This window comes from Elaeis guineensis, chromosome 13, assembly GCF_000442705.2.
Source record: "Elaeis guineensis isolate ETL-2024a chromosome 13, EG11, whole genome shotgun sequence".
Lineage (NCBI taxonomy): Eukaryota > Viridiplantae > Streptophyta > Magnoliopsida > Arecales > Arecaceae > Elaeis > Elaeis guineensis.
The window spans coordinates 49,845,684-49,864,439 of record NC_026005.2 but is presented as its reverse complement, the minus strand read 5'-3'; the positions used below and the strand labels follow the sequence as shown (position 1 = coordinate 49,864,439).

The window sequence follows — 18,756 nt, the reverse complement described above, 5'->3', positions numbered from 1 at the left end:
CTGATAGGGAGGCGGACGGCGTTCGCGGTCGCTTCTCCTTCCTCGCCCGTTCCAGCAGGGAAGGAGAGGGCTGCTGGGACCGTCGGTCATCGCGCCATGGCCGTCCCTCCTCTCTGTGGGAGCGCTGTTGCGGGCGCTCGCGCGGAGGCGACGGGGATCGGCGCGAGCGTCGGTGGCTGCTCCTGGAGGGCATCGGACGGGCCGTCGGTTGTTGCTGGAGGCTTTTGACCGCGTCCGTCAGTACGGTCATCTGCCGTACGATGGCCGCGATCTGCGCCTCCGTGGTCACCGCGGGGTGTGGAGAGCTGGGCTCCGCCGCTGAGGGTGGTGGGGAGGCCTCTTCCCGACGAGAAGAGCGCCTCGCTGACCCGGTGATCTTCGATCGCTGGGCTTTTGTCTTCGTCATCGTTATCCCCTACCTGGCGCGCCAATCTGTTACGGCCAATCGCCTCGTCATCCGATCGTCGGGGAACGAGCGCCTGCAAAAAAGGGAAGTCCACACTGACCGGAGGCGGCTCCGGCGGGGACCCTCCGACGGTCAAGTCAGAGAGGAGACTGGGCAACAGTGAAATAAAGACAGAGAGCTCAATCGAGAGAGAGAGAGAGAGGAGCGAGCCTGTGGTTTTTAAGTCGAGAAGTCGAGGGATCCTTTACACTGTTGCCTTCCCCGATTTATATAGTGGAGCACGGTATGGCGCCATCATTAATGGCGCGGACAATTGAGGAATTGTCAACTCACTGTAGACTGTCAGAGTCACCGTAAAAGTGTCATGTCGCCGTGGGGCTGTCAAATCACAAGGGTTGACAATGCCCTAGGTGGGATAATGCCCCTAGGTGGTAGTGCCGCATGTTGCTGTCAGAACTGACAAGCTCTGGCGGCTGTACGGCGATCGGAGGAGTCGATCGATCCTAGGTCGGTGGCCAGCTGAGTGACGTCGGGTGGAGATTCGGGCCCCTCTGTTGGTCGGCGAGTCTTACGTGAGTCGGCCATCAGACTTCCAGGTTCAGTCGGTCGGGAAAAGTATGCCCGACCGACACATCCTCAGTCGGTTGTGGGCCGTTAATTGGCCGGTGATGGCGTCCGCCGGTCGGTCGCTCCGGCTGTCGGTCGGTCGGTCGGTCCCTCTGGCCGTCGGTCGGTCGGTCGGTCGGTCCCTCCGGCTGTCAGTCGGTCGGTCGGTCCCTCCGCCTGTCGGTCGGTCGGTCGGTCCCTCCGACCGTTGGTCGGTCGGTCCCTCCGGCCACCAGTCGGACGGTCGGTGGGTATTCCCCAACACTGGGTATTACATAAAATCTTTCTACCATTCGCAAGCCAACACAAATAAGTTTTTCCAAGGATGTTCGACTATGGGAAATGGTGTAAGATCTACATATCAACTAATCAAATCGTTGACTACCTTTCTTGAATCAAAATAACTAACAAGAGTGTTTCTCCAATACCGCAATCATCTACGTTCAATTGAAAGTTTCGTATGTTGTGGATGGATGGGCAATTGGTTGTTTTTCTTTTTTTTTTTTTCCCATGCTTGATATATGTGGTTATCTGTAACTTATAATGTATATTTAGTTTGTTACTTATCTCTCCCATTTAAGTGGTGATTTGACAGTAGTATGCTCAAAAATTAGTTGGATATATAAGAAAAAAACAGAAAAAAAATGAAGCATGCTACATAATTCTCTATCATATAACGCTATTAGATCATCCGAAGATGTTTCAACATGCATAGCCTATTGGCTCAATTAAATACTCATTATACAGCCATTAAGTAATCTCGATCTTCTCCATCCCATAACGTCCTGTAAATCTTGCCATAGTATTGATTTTTTATATTCTTATGGATTGTAACTCTATGAATTAGAATGTCATCTACACCAATGAGTAAGCTTCTTGGCTGAGAGCATCAAATTGATTATGTATGTATGTTCTTTAAGAATGATGCTCCACTTGACATGTTGAAAGTTCAATACCTTTTGAAAGATGAAATATAAAGGGCTTAATCATTTGGATTTTATACATATTCATTGTATATAAAGAAATGTCATGAATCCTTTTGTTGATAGATGATATTGTCAACTTAATTGCCTTTTAGTATTATCATGTTTTTTTACTAAACTGGGCAATTGGATTTCCCTCCTAAATATGGACTCCTTTGATCTTGATTTGAAAATCATTCAAATACCGCTTCAAAATTGGCAAATTCATCATTAGTTAGAAGAGGAAGAGGAGTAATGGCTGATTTTATGGTAGAGGCTTGGTTGTTGAGGGCAGGTTAACATTGAATGAATCCTTTTTTAGGGCTAATAATGGTAGGAGGGGGTGAGGAAGAGGTGCTAGCATGGCCAAGAAGCAAAGAGGAAGAAGCTTTTGAAGGGTATTTACCCAGAATGCCATCTGAAGTCAACCTGAGTGAGCCCTAGGATAACAATTCTTGTAGAATGAGCTCCTCTTCTTCTTTGCATGCTGTCGTGGACACCTCCGTCCAATTCGAGCTTAGAAAAATGAAATTGCAAAAATGATCAATTTTTTTTTTCTTTACCTAGCGCTCATCTCAGGGATAACATAAAGGGAATGTTTGATTGAGAAAAGTAGGGATCTGAAATCGAAGTTGAAATGAGAATATATAAAGGAGATGTTTGGTTGAAGAGAGCGGAAGTCTGAAATCGAAGTTGAAATGGATGACCCCCATTCTAATTCCAGGATGAAATGAAAATAGCTCAATCTATATAAAACTCAATTTCTTCTCTCCTCTATGGATTCAAATTTTCATTTCAATTTCGATTTTGATCACGAATCAAATGCTTCGAAAAATTTGACCATCCCGATTTCGATTCCAGACCATTTCTATTTTCATTCCGATTACGAACCAAACATCCAAAATGGATTAGGATTAGATTTCTAGTTTCAATTATTTGTACCCTATAACCTCCTAAAAACTAACCATAATCGCAATTTGTTCTAGTATTATATATTTAAAAAGTACTAGATTTATAAGATTTTTTTTTTTTCACGATCATTAATTATTTGCCCTTACCGGTGGTGATATGGATATGAATAAATAGTATTCTCAAGTTCAAATCTTTATATCAGCTCAAAAAATAATAATTTGTTCGTTCTGTTGACGATGACACAGTCGAGCAGCATCCTTGTTCTATGACTATCACCTGCTATTTTTAATAGTCTCTAATAACATAATCATATCTAGGAAAACTCCTGTCTTAGCCTTGATTGGCAAACAGTAAATGCTATTTCCTGTGTATTAAATAGGTAATAACCATTAAAAAAAGTATGCAGAAGGTTGAATGATGGATCAATACAAACAAAAAAAGGGTCATAACCTTGCCATGTGAATAAGAAGAAAGAAAAGATAGCAAGCAACAATGGGAAAGGAAAAGAAAATAAGATGCATTTATATTAGCATCATCTGTACATCTAAACAATCTTGGAAATGCATATACTGCTATGACAAAAAAAAAGAAGAAAATTATAAATTTGAAGCTTCTTATGTTTGCAGGCAAGAAGAAAAAAGAAAATGGGAAACCAAGGGTTGTCCACCTACAAGGATTGATGAAAGTGGATCCCATCTTTCACCAACCAAGAACACCATCTAAGAGAAACCAAGATTCAAGCCATTGAAGTGGCAAAAGCAATCAACAAACAAGCCAGTTTCCACTTAGAGAAACAAAGGGAATCAGAACTTTGCTACTTCAGACGCGGATCTGGAAAGTCCCAACAACCTCCCCATAGCATCATACAAGTTCGAGGCACAGATTCTTCACATGCCATCACTCTTTTCAAGCACCTCACAATGGCATCATACAAGTTGAGGCAATGTTCCAACTTAAGGCACCAAGTGGCACAGAAAGAGGTATATGTTTGGTTTTCCTCTGAGGCTAAAGAAATCCCAGCAGGATTGGTAAGGAGAAGTGTGAAAGTTAGAGGGGAAAAATGACAATAAAATAAAGCTAATGAGTAAACCAAGAAGGATGAAATGCCACTTTAATAAATATTTGGTAAAAGAGGATAAGAACTGCAAGAGGACAGGAAACGGGATACATAAACAATTTTGACAACCATAGAAGCGAGAATTCTATGTGCATGATTTGATTTTTTTTTTTTTTAATTTCTTTCTTTTTCCAGTTATATGGAGGGATCCGAGATCACTTCCTTGCCAGCGCCAACTGCACCGTAGCATGACACGGAAGTGATACATGGACATTTTTTTCCGCCTTACCCTAGCATTACTCTTACGAAGAAAAAGACATGGAAAAATACTAGGCCACAACTTAAAAATGCTAGCCAGAAAACATTATTAACCCAAGAAACTAGCTCGTGTAGATCTGCAACAACTATGGCATAGCCAGGTATGTTTGAAAGATAACGATCACATCCTCTCTGAAATGATAACAATAATATAAATTAATGTCTATACCAACGATTTCCATGATGGTGCATTGAAAAGAAAAAAATACAGGTTTTTTTAATGGTTACCAACTCCCAATCATCAGGATTGAACGAATTCGTTAGTGAAAAATTTAAATCCTGTTGCAAATAAAGTCATATGACATGCCGAACAAAACTTGTGTCCACAAAATAATGGAACCTGTGTGGTCACAAAATTATCACACTCTACAATAAGGCCTGGATGTCAATCTCAACATAAGAACATGGATCAGGGATACCAAATTTCTTCAAGACCTGGAAAGATACATCTAAATATCAGAATAGACTGAAAAGATATCAGATATCACAAACTTTTCCAAAGAAAATATAAACTAAAAACAAAATGCATTGTGTCTGCAGTAACAACATCTGATGTAGAAGTATGACCCATGCAATCACCAATCAGAGTAGCATAAAACATTTTTATCAAACCAGAATGTCACATAGATGGAACCAGGAATATCAACAACCGGGACATGCATTACAAAAGCAGCTGATGAGCATTTATTACCAATGCAAAAGGCTCGTGGCCATCTCAGTATACAAACATCAGTTCAATTAAACCAGTTAAAATCTACTAAACATTGACAGGTACCATGATACCATATGTAAGGGCATATTTTGAAAAATTTTTGCCATTTCGAGTAATTTTGAAAACAGAATCTGATCCAGCATCATGTTTTGTTTATACCTTCTAAGTAGAGAATTTTATTTAGCCAGTAAACTAAGGTGGAAACAACCACTTTTCTAATGTCAGAATACCATTAATCCTATCATTAAAGAATAGAAAAACTTTAGGAACAAAAAGAAAATGGAAGCAATAGATGAATGAATACACTATGCAATAGAAATCAGTTCCCTCTAATACATTTCTCAATCAACAAAAATAACATCTTGTCACTTCTCAGAAAAAATGTGATTGTTCGAGACAAGGTTTGAAAAATTGGCCATACCACGATACAGTAGTCCCTGCACCAAGACACCAAGGCATACCAAGGGTAAAGTGTATTGTGGTATTCCTAATATTGGATAAACCACGAGTTAATATAAGGCATACCATAGTATACGGTACGTAGCATACCAAGGCATGAACGATATGCCCTGATACCACATCACTTCAAACCATCATTCAGTGATGTATAAACTAGCCCCCCATAGACAGGATCACAAATGGCACCAAGATGCTGATATCAATAAGATGGTTGGCTGATTAGGATATGGCTATGAGCATAGACTAGCATTCGCCGATCCGAACCAAGCAGTTCAACCTTGAAAGGAACCGACACCAAATCAATCTGGCTCGATTTATAAAACCCCTCCCCGCCCCAACCCTGATTTGATGGTTCAAGTCATCAAGAGCCTTTGAGATGCCTTTGAGGGATCTCTAATGGCACCAAAATGCTTGTTCTCTCCATCAGATGCTCCCTCACCACTCCCCAAATACACCCCACCACCGCCCCCCCCCCAAACAAATCCTCACCATCACGATGCCATCAGCCACCCTCAAGTTAAGCCTCACCCGCCCCCCTCCCTCCCAACTCCCTCCCTCCCCCCTCCCCCACTAGATGCCTGCTCTCTCTCTCTTCCTCTCCTCCCTCTCCCTCCCATGGTTTGATATGGCCTGGTCAATAGAGTACTTATTGCCATACCAAACTGGTCGGCGACCGGTACGAACCCCACGTACCAGTGCAGAAAACCTTGGCATAGATGCTGTCTACTGGTTTGATGAACTTGAGCAGAAGAGTTTAGATGATAGATCAGATAAATCAGTTACATATCCCATGTTAGCTCGGTGCAAAACTGGAATTCTTCCATAAAGAATTAGGGATTGTTTGAAGGCAATTAGCAGCAACTTTTAATTCAGATTTGAATTCCTTTTAAACAGGGGATGTTTGCTCAGCAAACTCTCTAAACCAGTCACAATTCTCAAATCTATTCAAACATTTCATGTACGCAAGAAACCTTACAGCAAATTTGCCCAGATCTGATTTCCAATCTGTTAGTCAGCAGTTATCTGATATGCAGAGCAGTGAGCAATCCAAGCAATGAAGAACAAAAGGAATCGGCAGCAGGACATTCAGATTGAAGTACAAGGAAATGAGAGGAAGAGTATGAAGAAGCCAAAAGGAGGCCTGCTGCTTTTCCTTTATTAAATTTCTCACTAAAAAGGTAAGATAACCAGTGTCTTTACAGCTGGCTGCAAAGGCTAATATTCCAGATAGATCTTACGCGTGCTACCTTAAGGACTCACAGAATAAGAAATAAACCTGGCCCTAAACCAAATAAAACATCTATGAAAGAGATATAGTTTGCTAATTTTCCTACCCATATTACAATTGCCTGACATAGAAATAAAACTGGCATAGAACAGCAGAACAAAACCCACTGTAAAGGGTTCAGCCACACACACTAATAAGCTCACTAATCCAAAACAAGAAACTAATTAAGCATCCATTTAGTCTCCAATGCATGGGGCTCACAAAAAGAAAATACTCATGCAGCTTTACATGCACAGACAATATATAAAATAGTCAAAAAGATGTCCACATGTTAAGTTCGTAAGACTTATCAAATGCACAGGCACATATCAAGGGAAAAAAGGTTCTCGTTTTTTTAAAAGAAAAAGCATTTTACATGTGAGGTACTGGTTTAGATGTTGTCATTGAAAAATAGTAATTTATGATAGTCAAATACCATAAAAATATTAAAATTAATAAATGTTGTTAAGTTAAAACCCATCTAATAAATTTGACACCTGATATAGTTTTCTCAAAGCCTATATATTTCTAAATATGCAATTTAATCAGAATAATATAACATATCAGAAATATCAAGAAATAGTTCACCAAATTTACATGTAATGGCATACTCTTATGTTCTTATTATTGAAAAGAGTAATTTATGGCAATCAACTCTCATGGAAAATTGTAAGTTAATAAATGAGATTAAGTTAAAATCCATATAATAAACTTTATGCCTGATATAATCAATCAAGGACCAAATCTCATGAAATGGTTCTAATTGATAAATGGAACCAAGTGAAATGCATATCTGGACAAAAAGTGAGTATGTATCAGATCAAGGGTTCAAATTATTTTAAATCAAATTGAAAAATTTTTAGTAATCCACCACAGCATCGCCCAACAGAAACTAAATTTTTCTGAAATTATTCCTCATAAAAATTTTGACATTAGATTAGAAAAGATTAGTATTGTGCCTTCAAACCTTCAAAGCCACCATCGATCTCAATATTTTTAACCCAATCCTGAAATTGCTGACCTTCCATCTCAAAGGTAAAGAATTCCAAGTATATAAATTGGTTCATGCACAAAACAAAGCATCTAGAAGCTATTCTCGCTCCTCCCTCTTTAAAAGGTAGAAAGCATTGACTCCCATTAGCAGATCTAAGGGATAGAAATGAGTGCAGTAGAGAGACTCAGTTGGGAATTAAATAATAATAATAATAACAGAGACTAATCTTTAATGTTGCATAGGAAACTTGGGACTCTCATGCATAGATGACAGTTACAAAGAAGTAGGGATGGTTCACTCTCCTAAATCCAACAATACAGGCAATAGGCTGGGTATTAAAATATTAAAATATGATGAGACCTGAGGGCTCTCTAGCATTTTTACTACATGATAAAGAGGTGTGCAAACTAGTTTAGAGTTGTCTCCAATCACTGGTTAAGTGTTCATCAGAACTCATGGCACACATGGGATCATGGAAACCAAGCACAATCCTGGCAGAACTCATGGAAGAGTTTGAAGTATAAAACCCATGAATGGGAATTAAATTTTGCTCCACAGTTCAGCATGGAAGTTAAAGAATGACGTGGCTTCTTTCTTTGCCCCTCCGATTTTTGGTGAACACTGGGACTTTTTAGGCTTATTGTACATACAACAAGAAAAATATAACCAGACTGTCTATTTTCTAAACCCTACGGAGTCTTGATCCTGAAAGGATAAGCAGTTAAGTTGTGATTACTAACAAAATAGTAAATATATTTAAAATAACCCATTTATATAATAATTGTTGAGGCCAGTACATATATTGGACAGAAAAATGTATAGGTTGAGAAATCAAATTCAGATGGATACAGAAAAGGACATTGAAACTTTTTTAGGTTGGAAGATGAGAACAATGAAATGGACATGTTGTCAAGCAAAGGTGACAGTTGCATAATATCGCAATAGATGAAGAACAGGCATGAACTCAATAAAAAGTACCAGAGAACAAATTAGATGGCATAAGTGTGACACTAAAGAAGTATGTAGAGTCCATAAAAAGGAGAACAGTTTGGATCTGTTCTGAAATTAGGAAAGAAAGGACTCAGATGCCTGAACAGTAGTTTTCAATGGTGAGAAAAAGCAGCCGCATATGCATCCATGTGTGTCTGCCTCTTGCATGCACATAGATTACATGTAAATTTGCACCTACTTGAAGCTCTTCAGTCTTCAGCTTTGTCGGTCTACATTAACACCAGAACACAATAGAAAACATGAGATCTAAAATCTAAAGGGTCCATCCAACTTTACTGATCAACTATCACCCTGATACACTGAGACACTGGATGATGTCAGGACCCAGCATATTCATATATCTGAAATGGAAGGAATCTCAAATGGATCGTATACATGCACTTAAATTCTTATCCGGACTACCAATCAGCACAATCTTCTACCATCAACAGTCCATGAGACACTCTTAGTAGTGGGAATTTTCCACTTACTCATCCCTTCATTCTTACTAAGCATTTCTTATTGATTTTTTTTTTTTTAATGAGAGCCGCTTTCCAGTGCCTGCACTCCCACATCCGCACCCACTTCTGGTAAATAAGGGTGCATTTCTAATCAGTGAGCTCAAATGGGGGAGTTTACAGTGGCTAAGTTTTAATAGGATACTGAAACTCAATGACAGATCTTTAAAGGAGATGCCAAGGTTTCAAATACCATCAGGACAGGACAATATTTACTGTACTATATTATTCCCATGGAGAACCAGCACCAGTACCAAGTGCGGACACCAGAACAGTTTGACTGGTACACACCAACTGGTACCGGTCCATACCAGTTTGTACCAACCGTGCTGGTGCCTGGTTGTGCACCAACAGTCAGGACACACCAAGAGTCAGTATGTACCAGTTATCTGTTTTCATTTTCTCACCTGTTTTGGTCCGTCCAACCATATATCAGTACCATACCAAACTGGTTCAAAACGAGTATGGAATATGGCACCAATATTTTAAACCTTTTGAAGCAGCAGTATGGTTCTACCTACTGATATGATACTCATTTTTTAAACCTTGGAGATACAGTATGGTTCTACCCACTGAACTCTATTGGAGGTTACAAGTAGGTAGACTAACAACTGAATGAGTTAAATACTATAACGAGTTGGAGAAAAAGGAATAACGGTACAATAACAAACCAATCAATATTAGCAAAAAGTCAAAAACAAGGTATACCGACCAATATCAGCAGAAAGGTATAGACAAAATTCTGATGCTTATAAAACAAATTATTTGATGACATAGGAGGCAAAAAAGATGTTAAGGTAATCCTGAAAATATAATATAGAAGAGTATATCATATTTCCGCATAGAAATATATGAGCTGCACCTGCAAGCATGGCTGCAAACAAGAAACTAACAGCAATTTATTTTATTTTTCAGCAGTAATCCTGTAGGGAAGGTTAAACTACCTCAGGGTGAACAATTCCAAAGTGGCCTATCTGTTTCTCCTGGAATATGATGCTACATTGTCTATTTGGGAAGAATTCTGGCTCCTGTAATAGCCAATTAATACCAAAAGCAGCAAAATATGTCACTTGAAGGTAAAACAATGTCAGATAATACAAAACAACAAGCATTATGTGGATCAGAATACACATAAGCATATCCTTACATTGGAAGGCCTCATATAATTATCACTAAGTTGGACATGTGGTGCTCTCACAACTTTCATGATTCTTTCCACCAATCCCAGTATTTCCTGGACAGTGAAGTATTATATCAAGGAATAAAAACTTAAAGAAAGATCTCTTGGATTGTGCACAAACAAGCCAAGGAAAAGACTTAAAGATGCAGCAGTCAAAAACCAAATAAGAAAAGTAAATAGGGTATTATATCAATTCATCTGTGAATGTTGCCTTGCATGATGCAGAGAAATATTAGGCTTATGAAGCAAGCACACATTATTGTCCACAACAATGAGACTTCGGTTCACCAGTTGGAACCCACTTCTTGGCGCATGCACAGAGGGGCATGTTCAGGTTCAAGTCTCAAAGGTGGCATTCACACTTTATATCACATTAGGAAAAGAAATGTATAACTGTCCTTTACCAATGGTCAACATCAGTACGAGAGCAACAGAAGATTAACTCAAAACTATTACCATGTTCTGTCCCACAGCCCATTTCCCTTTCACAGTTTAAGGTTTTATTGGAAAGGAAATCATAATTTTGTAAGGAGATATATAAGAAAATAGTATTTAGCTGATGGAACCCCTCAATGATGAAAGGCAAGTACAAATATTGAAAAGAAGAGAAGGGAACAAAGTGAATACAAGGCTGAAAACTCAGATAATAACATGACTTAAATATAAATCTCAAAGAAAAGGGAAAAAAATAGGTTTTACAAGTTGCAAAATGAGTTACTGTAATGCAAATTAAACAAGAGATCTACAAAAAAAAGGAAAAGAAGAGGACTGTAATTTATAACACATATATAGACTTTCAAATTAGTGAAAGAACATACTACATAAATTTTGAAGCGATGAAAAATGGAAATAGTAATTGAGTTCAAAATCTATTAATTTTACTAAAGATGATTTTTAAAAAAAAAATCACCAAGAATTATCCCAAGAAGCTAAAGTTATTTTCATTATTCTGGAACTTTGTGGAAAAGTCTAGACCAAGGTCTCTGTACTAGATCCCGTATTAGTACTATCCTATTACAAAATCGGTATGCAATATGATATGAGACAGTGAGGTATACCGAGTGTCTGTATAGTATTAGACTGTGTATCGGTTCAGTACTGCTACGGTATGGTACTGACCGATATAGCAAACCTTGGTCTAGACTTTAATGAGGCCCACGACATAACATGTGATGTCCATCACTAAAAAAAAAAATAAAAGACAAATGGAAAAATATATAAAATAGACAATAAAAATATATGAACCATATTTTTTATGAAAAATAATAAAATGAATCAAAATATATGTCAGTTTCATATCATATTGTAAAACTTTTATCTCCTAGGAGCTATCTAGTTGCACACAATTCCAGTGGCATGGAATAGAACTTGAAACTACAAAGAAATATTGCAATTCTATATGCATGTGACTCATCATTTGCAAGAATGACCATTCTGCGTTTGGATGTTTGCAACTCACAACTATAAATGCATTTGCCATATTTGGTTGTTTGGTACTGAATAAGATGGGATAAATCTATAACTATCTCGGGTAAAACCCCTTGGAAGTAGTAAATTGTCACTTATGCTATATATGTGTATGTATGTATGTATATGATTAACACAAAACAGTTGTTAAAATATACTTAATATTATAATTAATAGTATATAAATATAGTATTATACAACCATAGTTTAATATAATATTATATTATTTCAATGTAATAATAATTAAATTTATCATATATTATGGTAGAAAATTATTGCAGTATTATGTATTATGTTATCAATATGGTATACAATTATATAACTACATTTGTTACATGTTATTTTAATAATACTATTATAAATAGACATATAATAATATAATAAATATTGGTAATGATTATTGTATTGTATATCATGTTATAAACTTATGAATATATGATTAAATTACAAACTTACAAAGAAATATTATTGATATTATACATCATATTGATAAATATGATAATATTAATATCAATGACAAGATAATATAATATAGTAATATTCTATAGATTACTACAATTTTAAAATATATTATAATATTTCACGATCTCTGACTCTCCTTAAACCCTGCAGTGGCAGGAGCCATATGCATGGTTGTTGCTTTATTACAATATTTGTTGATAATATTCCTGTATTGCATAATCTAACTTTGTTTGTTTGTTATTATATAAAATTTTAATATATTTTTGATATATTAAATAATACGATATAAGTATGATATAATACTATTATATTATCTTATCGATCATATGTTACATTTACATATGGTTGTATACTTCCATAATGACACAACAACTGTAATGTTTATAATTACATGATTATATTATATTAACTGATGGGGTCATGCTTGAAGAGGATGGGAAGGGGTGAGGAGGGGTACATGTCAAGTTGCAACCTACAATTGCAAAGTGCACTTGCAACCAAAATCTGGCCTCAAGTACCAAACAGCGAAAAAGCCAAAACTTGCAAGTTAGATGCCTGTAATTGAAGTGATTCACAACCAACCAATGCCTACAAAAGCCTGCCTACAGGACCAGAACAAAATAACTTCCGGCTTACGCAGTTAGACAACTAGCACCATTACTGAAGGATTCCACCTTATATCATCACCAAAAATCTCTCTAGTGAAAATAAGTGTTTAAGTCTTTTCTCAAGTATAGGGCAGCATCCATTGACATGCTTTCTTCTTGAGATCCCATTCTCTGGTTTGTCATCCACCTATGCTTAGTTAGAAGTCTATGGACTCTCCTTCAATTTTGGGATACATCGGCAATCACATTTAGTCTATAAATATTATGTGAAGGCAGACATTATCATGTTAAACGTCAACTTCTCAACAATCTCATATGGATGTTTATGCTGAACTCGTGACCTCCCTTCTATAGCCTCATGAACTGTATATTAAGAGGGCTTTTATTGTTGGTTGAGTTAGAAATCGATTCTCAAGGAAATGGAAATATTGCAATCCATTGCAAGATAGAATACACAATTCTTTTCTGGATAATCATATGATTCTATGTTCCAAAAAAGTATGATATTCAAGACATTCATTCAAAACTCAGATTGTTCATAAATGAATGATTTTTAAAATACCATAACAGAAAGTAACAACAAGATAATTAGCATCCCCCCCCCCCCCCCAACAAAAAAAAAAGGATAGTTAGCCTCAAAAATCTGCTCTTGACTGCATTCAGATTCAAGCACATCTTTCCTTTTTCTTTCTCTAAAGCTATTCTATACACCAGCTAGGTATCAGGTACATATCCCAAACGTCTTTTCTCCCATGCTGCAGCTACTCTTAACAAAAATTTATATTAGCAAAGCCATAAAAATTTGATAAATCAACCTGTACCAAGCAATGACAAAAGTAGCAAACAAGGAATAAATCAACAAAGGTAATTTGAAAATCTTTCTTACATTCATAAGATATCTTATCTATCATCACAACTTTCAACAAAAAAAAAAAAAAGGTTGGCAATTTAAGTCATGTTAAGATGTCGTATTCATTCTTCAGCTCCATTGCCTATTAAAAAATTCTTCAATAACATGGTATAACAAACTCCATGAACTTCAGAAGAGATAATGTCAGGACGATTGGCTTGGTTTTTCACACTGAGATATAACCAAATCAAATCTATGGACCTGAAAGCAAGAAGCAGCTCCACCAATGATTCAAAATGGATCATTTACCATATACCTGGAAGATTGGCAGATATCCTATGAAATGAAATGCATAAATTACTTTCTGCATGAGCTTCAAAGCAAGATGTTGGATTTTCTTCAATTCAAAATCACTCCAAAGATCAAAAGTCATGGAGCCAATAACACTAAGTGCTAACATTGTTTTCTTTTTGGTCTTTACATGATTCAATCATATAAGTGAGCCAAAGCTCAGTAGGAAAATATAGATCATGCTAAAACAAATGAAAGTAGTTAACCAGAGTAGCAACTTAAATGGATAATTAATAATGTTTGACTATTAGTATGAAATAAGAGAAATATCAACAGAATGTGGTTAAGTCACCAAAATAATACCTCAAATCCTGAGGTAACATTGCAGTACAATGCCGCAAGTCGACGATTATTTGCTGCACCAACATCACGTGCCGCATCCAATATTACAACATCACCAACCTCAAATATCTATGTTAAACATCCAAACTACATTAAAAACAGCATCTTTCTAATTTTCATAAGTTGAAACACCAAAGAACATAACCAATTTCCAGACTCCTTTCAAGTTAAACCATGACACAGATTCAAAGGTGCATAAGATATAAATACTAAAACTTAATTGCAGGTCTGGCATCTGGAATTTCAAAAAAAAAAAAGGATTGTCAATTATACATGACACTTAAGCAATCCCAGAACAAGTGTTCTGGTACTTCTATTAATCAACGGCGACTAGATAAGAAGAAAACATGGATAAGTTATGCAGATAAAACACTGTAAGCCTGATGACCAAGGTTGTACATTTTCCAAGCAACAAGATCAACAAGATGGTTGGAACCAGGCTTATAAGATACTGCATCAGAAGCATTGAATGAACTAAATGTTTTAGAAATCACTGATCCAACAGAAACAGAATATGCAGTCAAACTCTTCTAAGTTCCACAGAGCCAAAACAAGAATGGCCCTTGTGCGTCCTTCATATTCGTCACTGAAAATTGTATAATGTACTTTGTATACTTGTAAATTGAATCAAGCAAGAGATTATTATGTCATTGAAACCCTTAAATATCTTTGAAATCCATGTGCATTCATAATTGTGAATCATTGTCATATTTCTAGGAAATATTTGAATAATTTGAACTCTGCATGAAACCATGGATTGTGTATTTCTTGAAGTGTTTGAAATACTTCTTTGAAAAACATGCATACATGTTAAACATTTGAAATTCTCTTCATACACGGATATAATTGAGGATTTCATGAACTGCATAAGCCATCTTTGTGAGTTGGAAATTAGATGAAATAATATTGGTGAAACAATTGGATTTTGTGTGTTTGCTGACTCTGAATGTGGCTACATTTTGGACCCTGCCAATGGGGTTTCTACATTAGCATTTCATCATTCTAGGATTTGATTACTTTAGATTTACTCCTAGGGGTTAAAACTGGTACTTTGGACCAGCTCTGCAAGGTACTGGACCTACTTTGGACCTACTGCTCCAAACCCAGCCACAGGGATAATGTAGCCATAGTGGTAAAGGCTGATGAGTTGATAGGACAACTCCTTCACTTTTAAAGCTACGCCCTCCTCTCCTTCCTAACTGTTTTAGAAAATGATCATAAAATGCTCATTGAAAGCATTGCCATAAGAAAATTTAGTTTGGTAATGACATATAAATTACTCTTTGGAATCATGTTTTGGATCTTGATTTGGAAAATCATTTATATACAGCTCCTTGAAATTATATGTATAATTTTGATTATGGAAATCTTATATTTGTTATTATATCGTGCAACCATAAATTGTTCAAAGTTCATTTGTTATAATCGATCACTTTGGTTATTGTAAATGGTTTCTTACATAGACTCTTAGCTCGCTTTGTTTCTTTTTCACAGAGACTGAGGCATAGAGGGGGGCTAGTAGAAGTTGGACAGTGAACTTAGAGCAAGGTCCTAAACTTAGTTGGACTGACCCAGGTTTTACATTTTTTGTTTGGAACCCTCCTTGATATTGTTGTTTTGTATAACTATTTGAACCCCTTAAAAACTATGTAAGGTGGTTATGTTAGCTAAATTGTGGTTTTACCTGAATGTTTAACTTGTGGTTGTTTTGGGAATTGGCATGTGGCCAACTCAAGTTTTGAAAAAATTTAGTCAGTTTTTGGAGATTGTTAGCCTGCCAAGTTATTGGACTATTGCTAGTTTGTTTGGTCACCTTGCAAGCTCGTGGTGCCCATCACTACATAGGTTGCCATGTTCCTCAGCATGTGCTTAGATCGGGGGCATGACACTATCATATATTCATATCACATTCCAAAATATCCAACAAAAAAAAAATTCCAGATCTGAGAAACATGAATCTCTTGATAACTTTTTTAGAAAATTAAAAAAAAAAAAGTACTTTCAAATATTTGTAATTAAAATGTTTTTACATAAAATGATGGAAAGACATTTTGCACATTGAGTATTTACCAAATTGAGATAAATAAGGGATTCCGTTGGGAGTTTGATTAAACATAAAAACATTGAATAACTTGAGCAACTTGAATTAAGAAATAAAAAAAATGGAACAACTTAATTGCATGAAATGAGATAAGCAATTCAAATTAATGAAAGTGTTAAATAACTTCTACAAATAATATATGATGTTTGAAGTAAGAAGAGGATGGCAAGACTTGTTTACATATTAGGAAAATACAAAACTAGGAGTCACAAAAGCAGGCACATCTCTTAGGAGTTCAATAAAATGAAAAACTCAGCAAGTTAGGCACTTGAATTTGATCATTCCAGGGTTTTTTAATGCAATTTTATCTGTAAAAAAAAATAACAGTACACAACATTGGGGGAAAACAAAAATCAAATTCTTGAGTTAAGATAATAAGCATGTGACAAGAATCTCCGTGGATACCTTTATGGGTCTTGGATGGTCAATATTGTGCTTTACAGTTTTCAATAAGCATGACATAAGGCTTGTTCGAACAACCTGTTGAATACCAAAGTGCCAAATAAAAGCACGTATAAGACTTCTGAAGAAATAAAGGATCAAACTGATCACTTATAATGAAAAAAAAAAAAAAAAAGTTGCAGCACATTAAACCATGGTTTGACGAACCCACATGATGGTGGTAATGCCAGTCTTTCACTGGCTTGGCATGCATCGTACGTACCATACCATACCATGCACCAATGCAGCTGACAGCAAAGCACTGGCATGCAGATGGGACCATTCCCATGATGCATGCCAGCAAGGCATTGGCAAAGTACAGTACCATGATGTATCATGCATGCTGTCTAGCATTTTCCATGTGCTGCAATGCCAAAGATTTTGAACTCGTATACATCCAATAAACATGAAACCTTTAGTGCATCAACAAGAACCCACGTAAGGAAGAAAGATAATGTCAAGGTTTTAAATCCCTTGGGATGGGACTGTCCTGATTTTTTAATAAAACAAGACGTGCTGCAGTCCCATCCTATCCCGACACTTGGGACAAAGGATGTCCCAAGACGTCCTAATTGGAATGCTAGGACGCTAGCAGGACGGTCCTATCCCGACACATAGAATGATACCCCGTCTCGGTGTCCCGTTGGGACCTAAATCCTTGGATAACGTAATGTTGAAGTAAACCTATAGCAGAAGTATACATTTTTATGGGACATGTAAGCATATGGGTCCAAGACAGCGGCATAACAAAATGCAATTTCATAGTTAGAATGCCATAAGAATAGAATAAATAGCATAAAGAATGGAATAAATAGCATATAAACAAGGTTGTTCAGCTTCTAATGTTCCAGATGGGTTTTTACCTCTAAAAGCATGATAAACTTCATAAATAATCTAAAAATGGATCTGGTACCTTTTACTAGAGCACATATCTCTTACTACCTTTTTTTCATTTCTCAATCTGAACTTACCTATAGATATCTCTATTGGTTTGAGTTGAAACCACAAACAATTTGATAATTGATACACAATATTTGATGTAAAAAATTGTAGCCAAATTCAAGCAATCATATATTCATATTCCATGAATGGAAGATATGAGTCAGGTCTATTAGCCATGTAAAGACAGTGGACAAGAAACTAATGAAAGAAACTCCTACACATGCAACATCCACCCTATATGTGGAGGTAGGTCCGCAAGTAGATTGGATTGAACTGCTTCTGGTCTAGAACCCGTTATAAATTAATCTAGTCCAAACTGAACTGTTAGTTGGCCTAGGCTTAGGATTAACAAACATGACCAATTTCGAGTTTGGATTGGATTTAGATTATTAAATTTCCAATTCGAGCTCAAAACATCCCAAAACAACCGCAAACTAGAATAATACATTCTTTAGATTAATCAATGAATATAAGAAATCGGTCTTCTTTTTGTCATATGGTTAGTCAATAATGCATTGTTAATTATAACTATATGCAGTTATCAATCAAATCTTACATAGAATATGTTTTTGATAATATCTATATATTGCATTCTACTATTTATTGTGTAATATGCTCATAATATAATTAGTTAATCAATTTATATATGTTTATTATGGTTTTTATTAAGATTATTGTTGACCCAATTTGACCCAAAAAAATTCGATGATTGAGAAAAAAATAGTATACTCAATCCAATCCAACTCGAATGGAAGTGAATTAGGTTCAGGTTCAATCTTTTGAACCGATTCAATTATGGATCAGGTTCAGG

General features: G+C 36.5%; 1 protein-coding gene across 1 annotated transcript in view; it reads right to left on the bottom strand.

Moving 5' to 3' along the window:
* Window positions 1-4,365: 4,365 nt before the first annotated feature.
* Window positions 4,366-18,756, bottom strand: part of LOC105033119 (phenylalanine--tRNA ligase beta subunit, cytoplasmic) — a 33,420-nt gene continuing 19,029 nt past the window's right edge. Inside the window, exons 15-19 of the mRNA XM_010907782.2 lie at window positions 16,968-17,042; window positions 14,423-14,530; window positions 10,349-10,435; window positions 10,146-10,229; window positions 4,366-4,696 (exon numbers count right to left, since the gene is read on the bottom strand). Coding sequence (XP_010906084.2) covers window positions 4,628-4,696; window positions 10,146-10,229; window positions 10,349-10,435; window positions 14,423-14,530; window positions 16,968-17,042 — 423 coding nt within the window. The 3' untranslated portion in view covers window positions 4,366-4,627. The remainder of the gene's footprint in view (window positions 4,697-10,145; window positions 10,230-10,348; window positions 10,436-14,422; window positions 14,531-16,967; window positions 17,043-18,756) is intronic.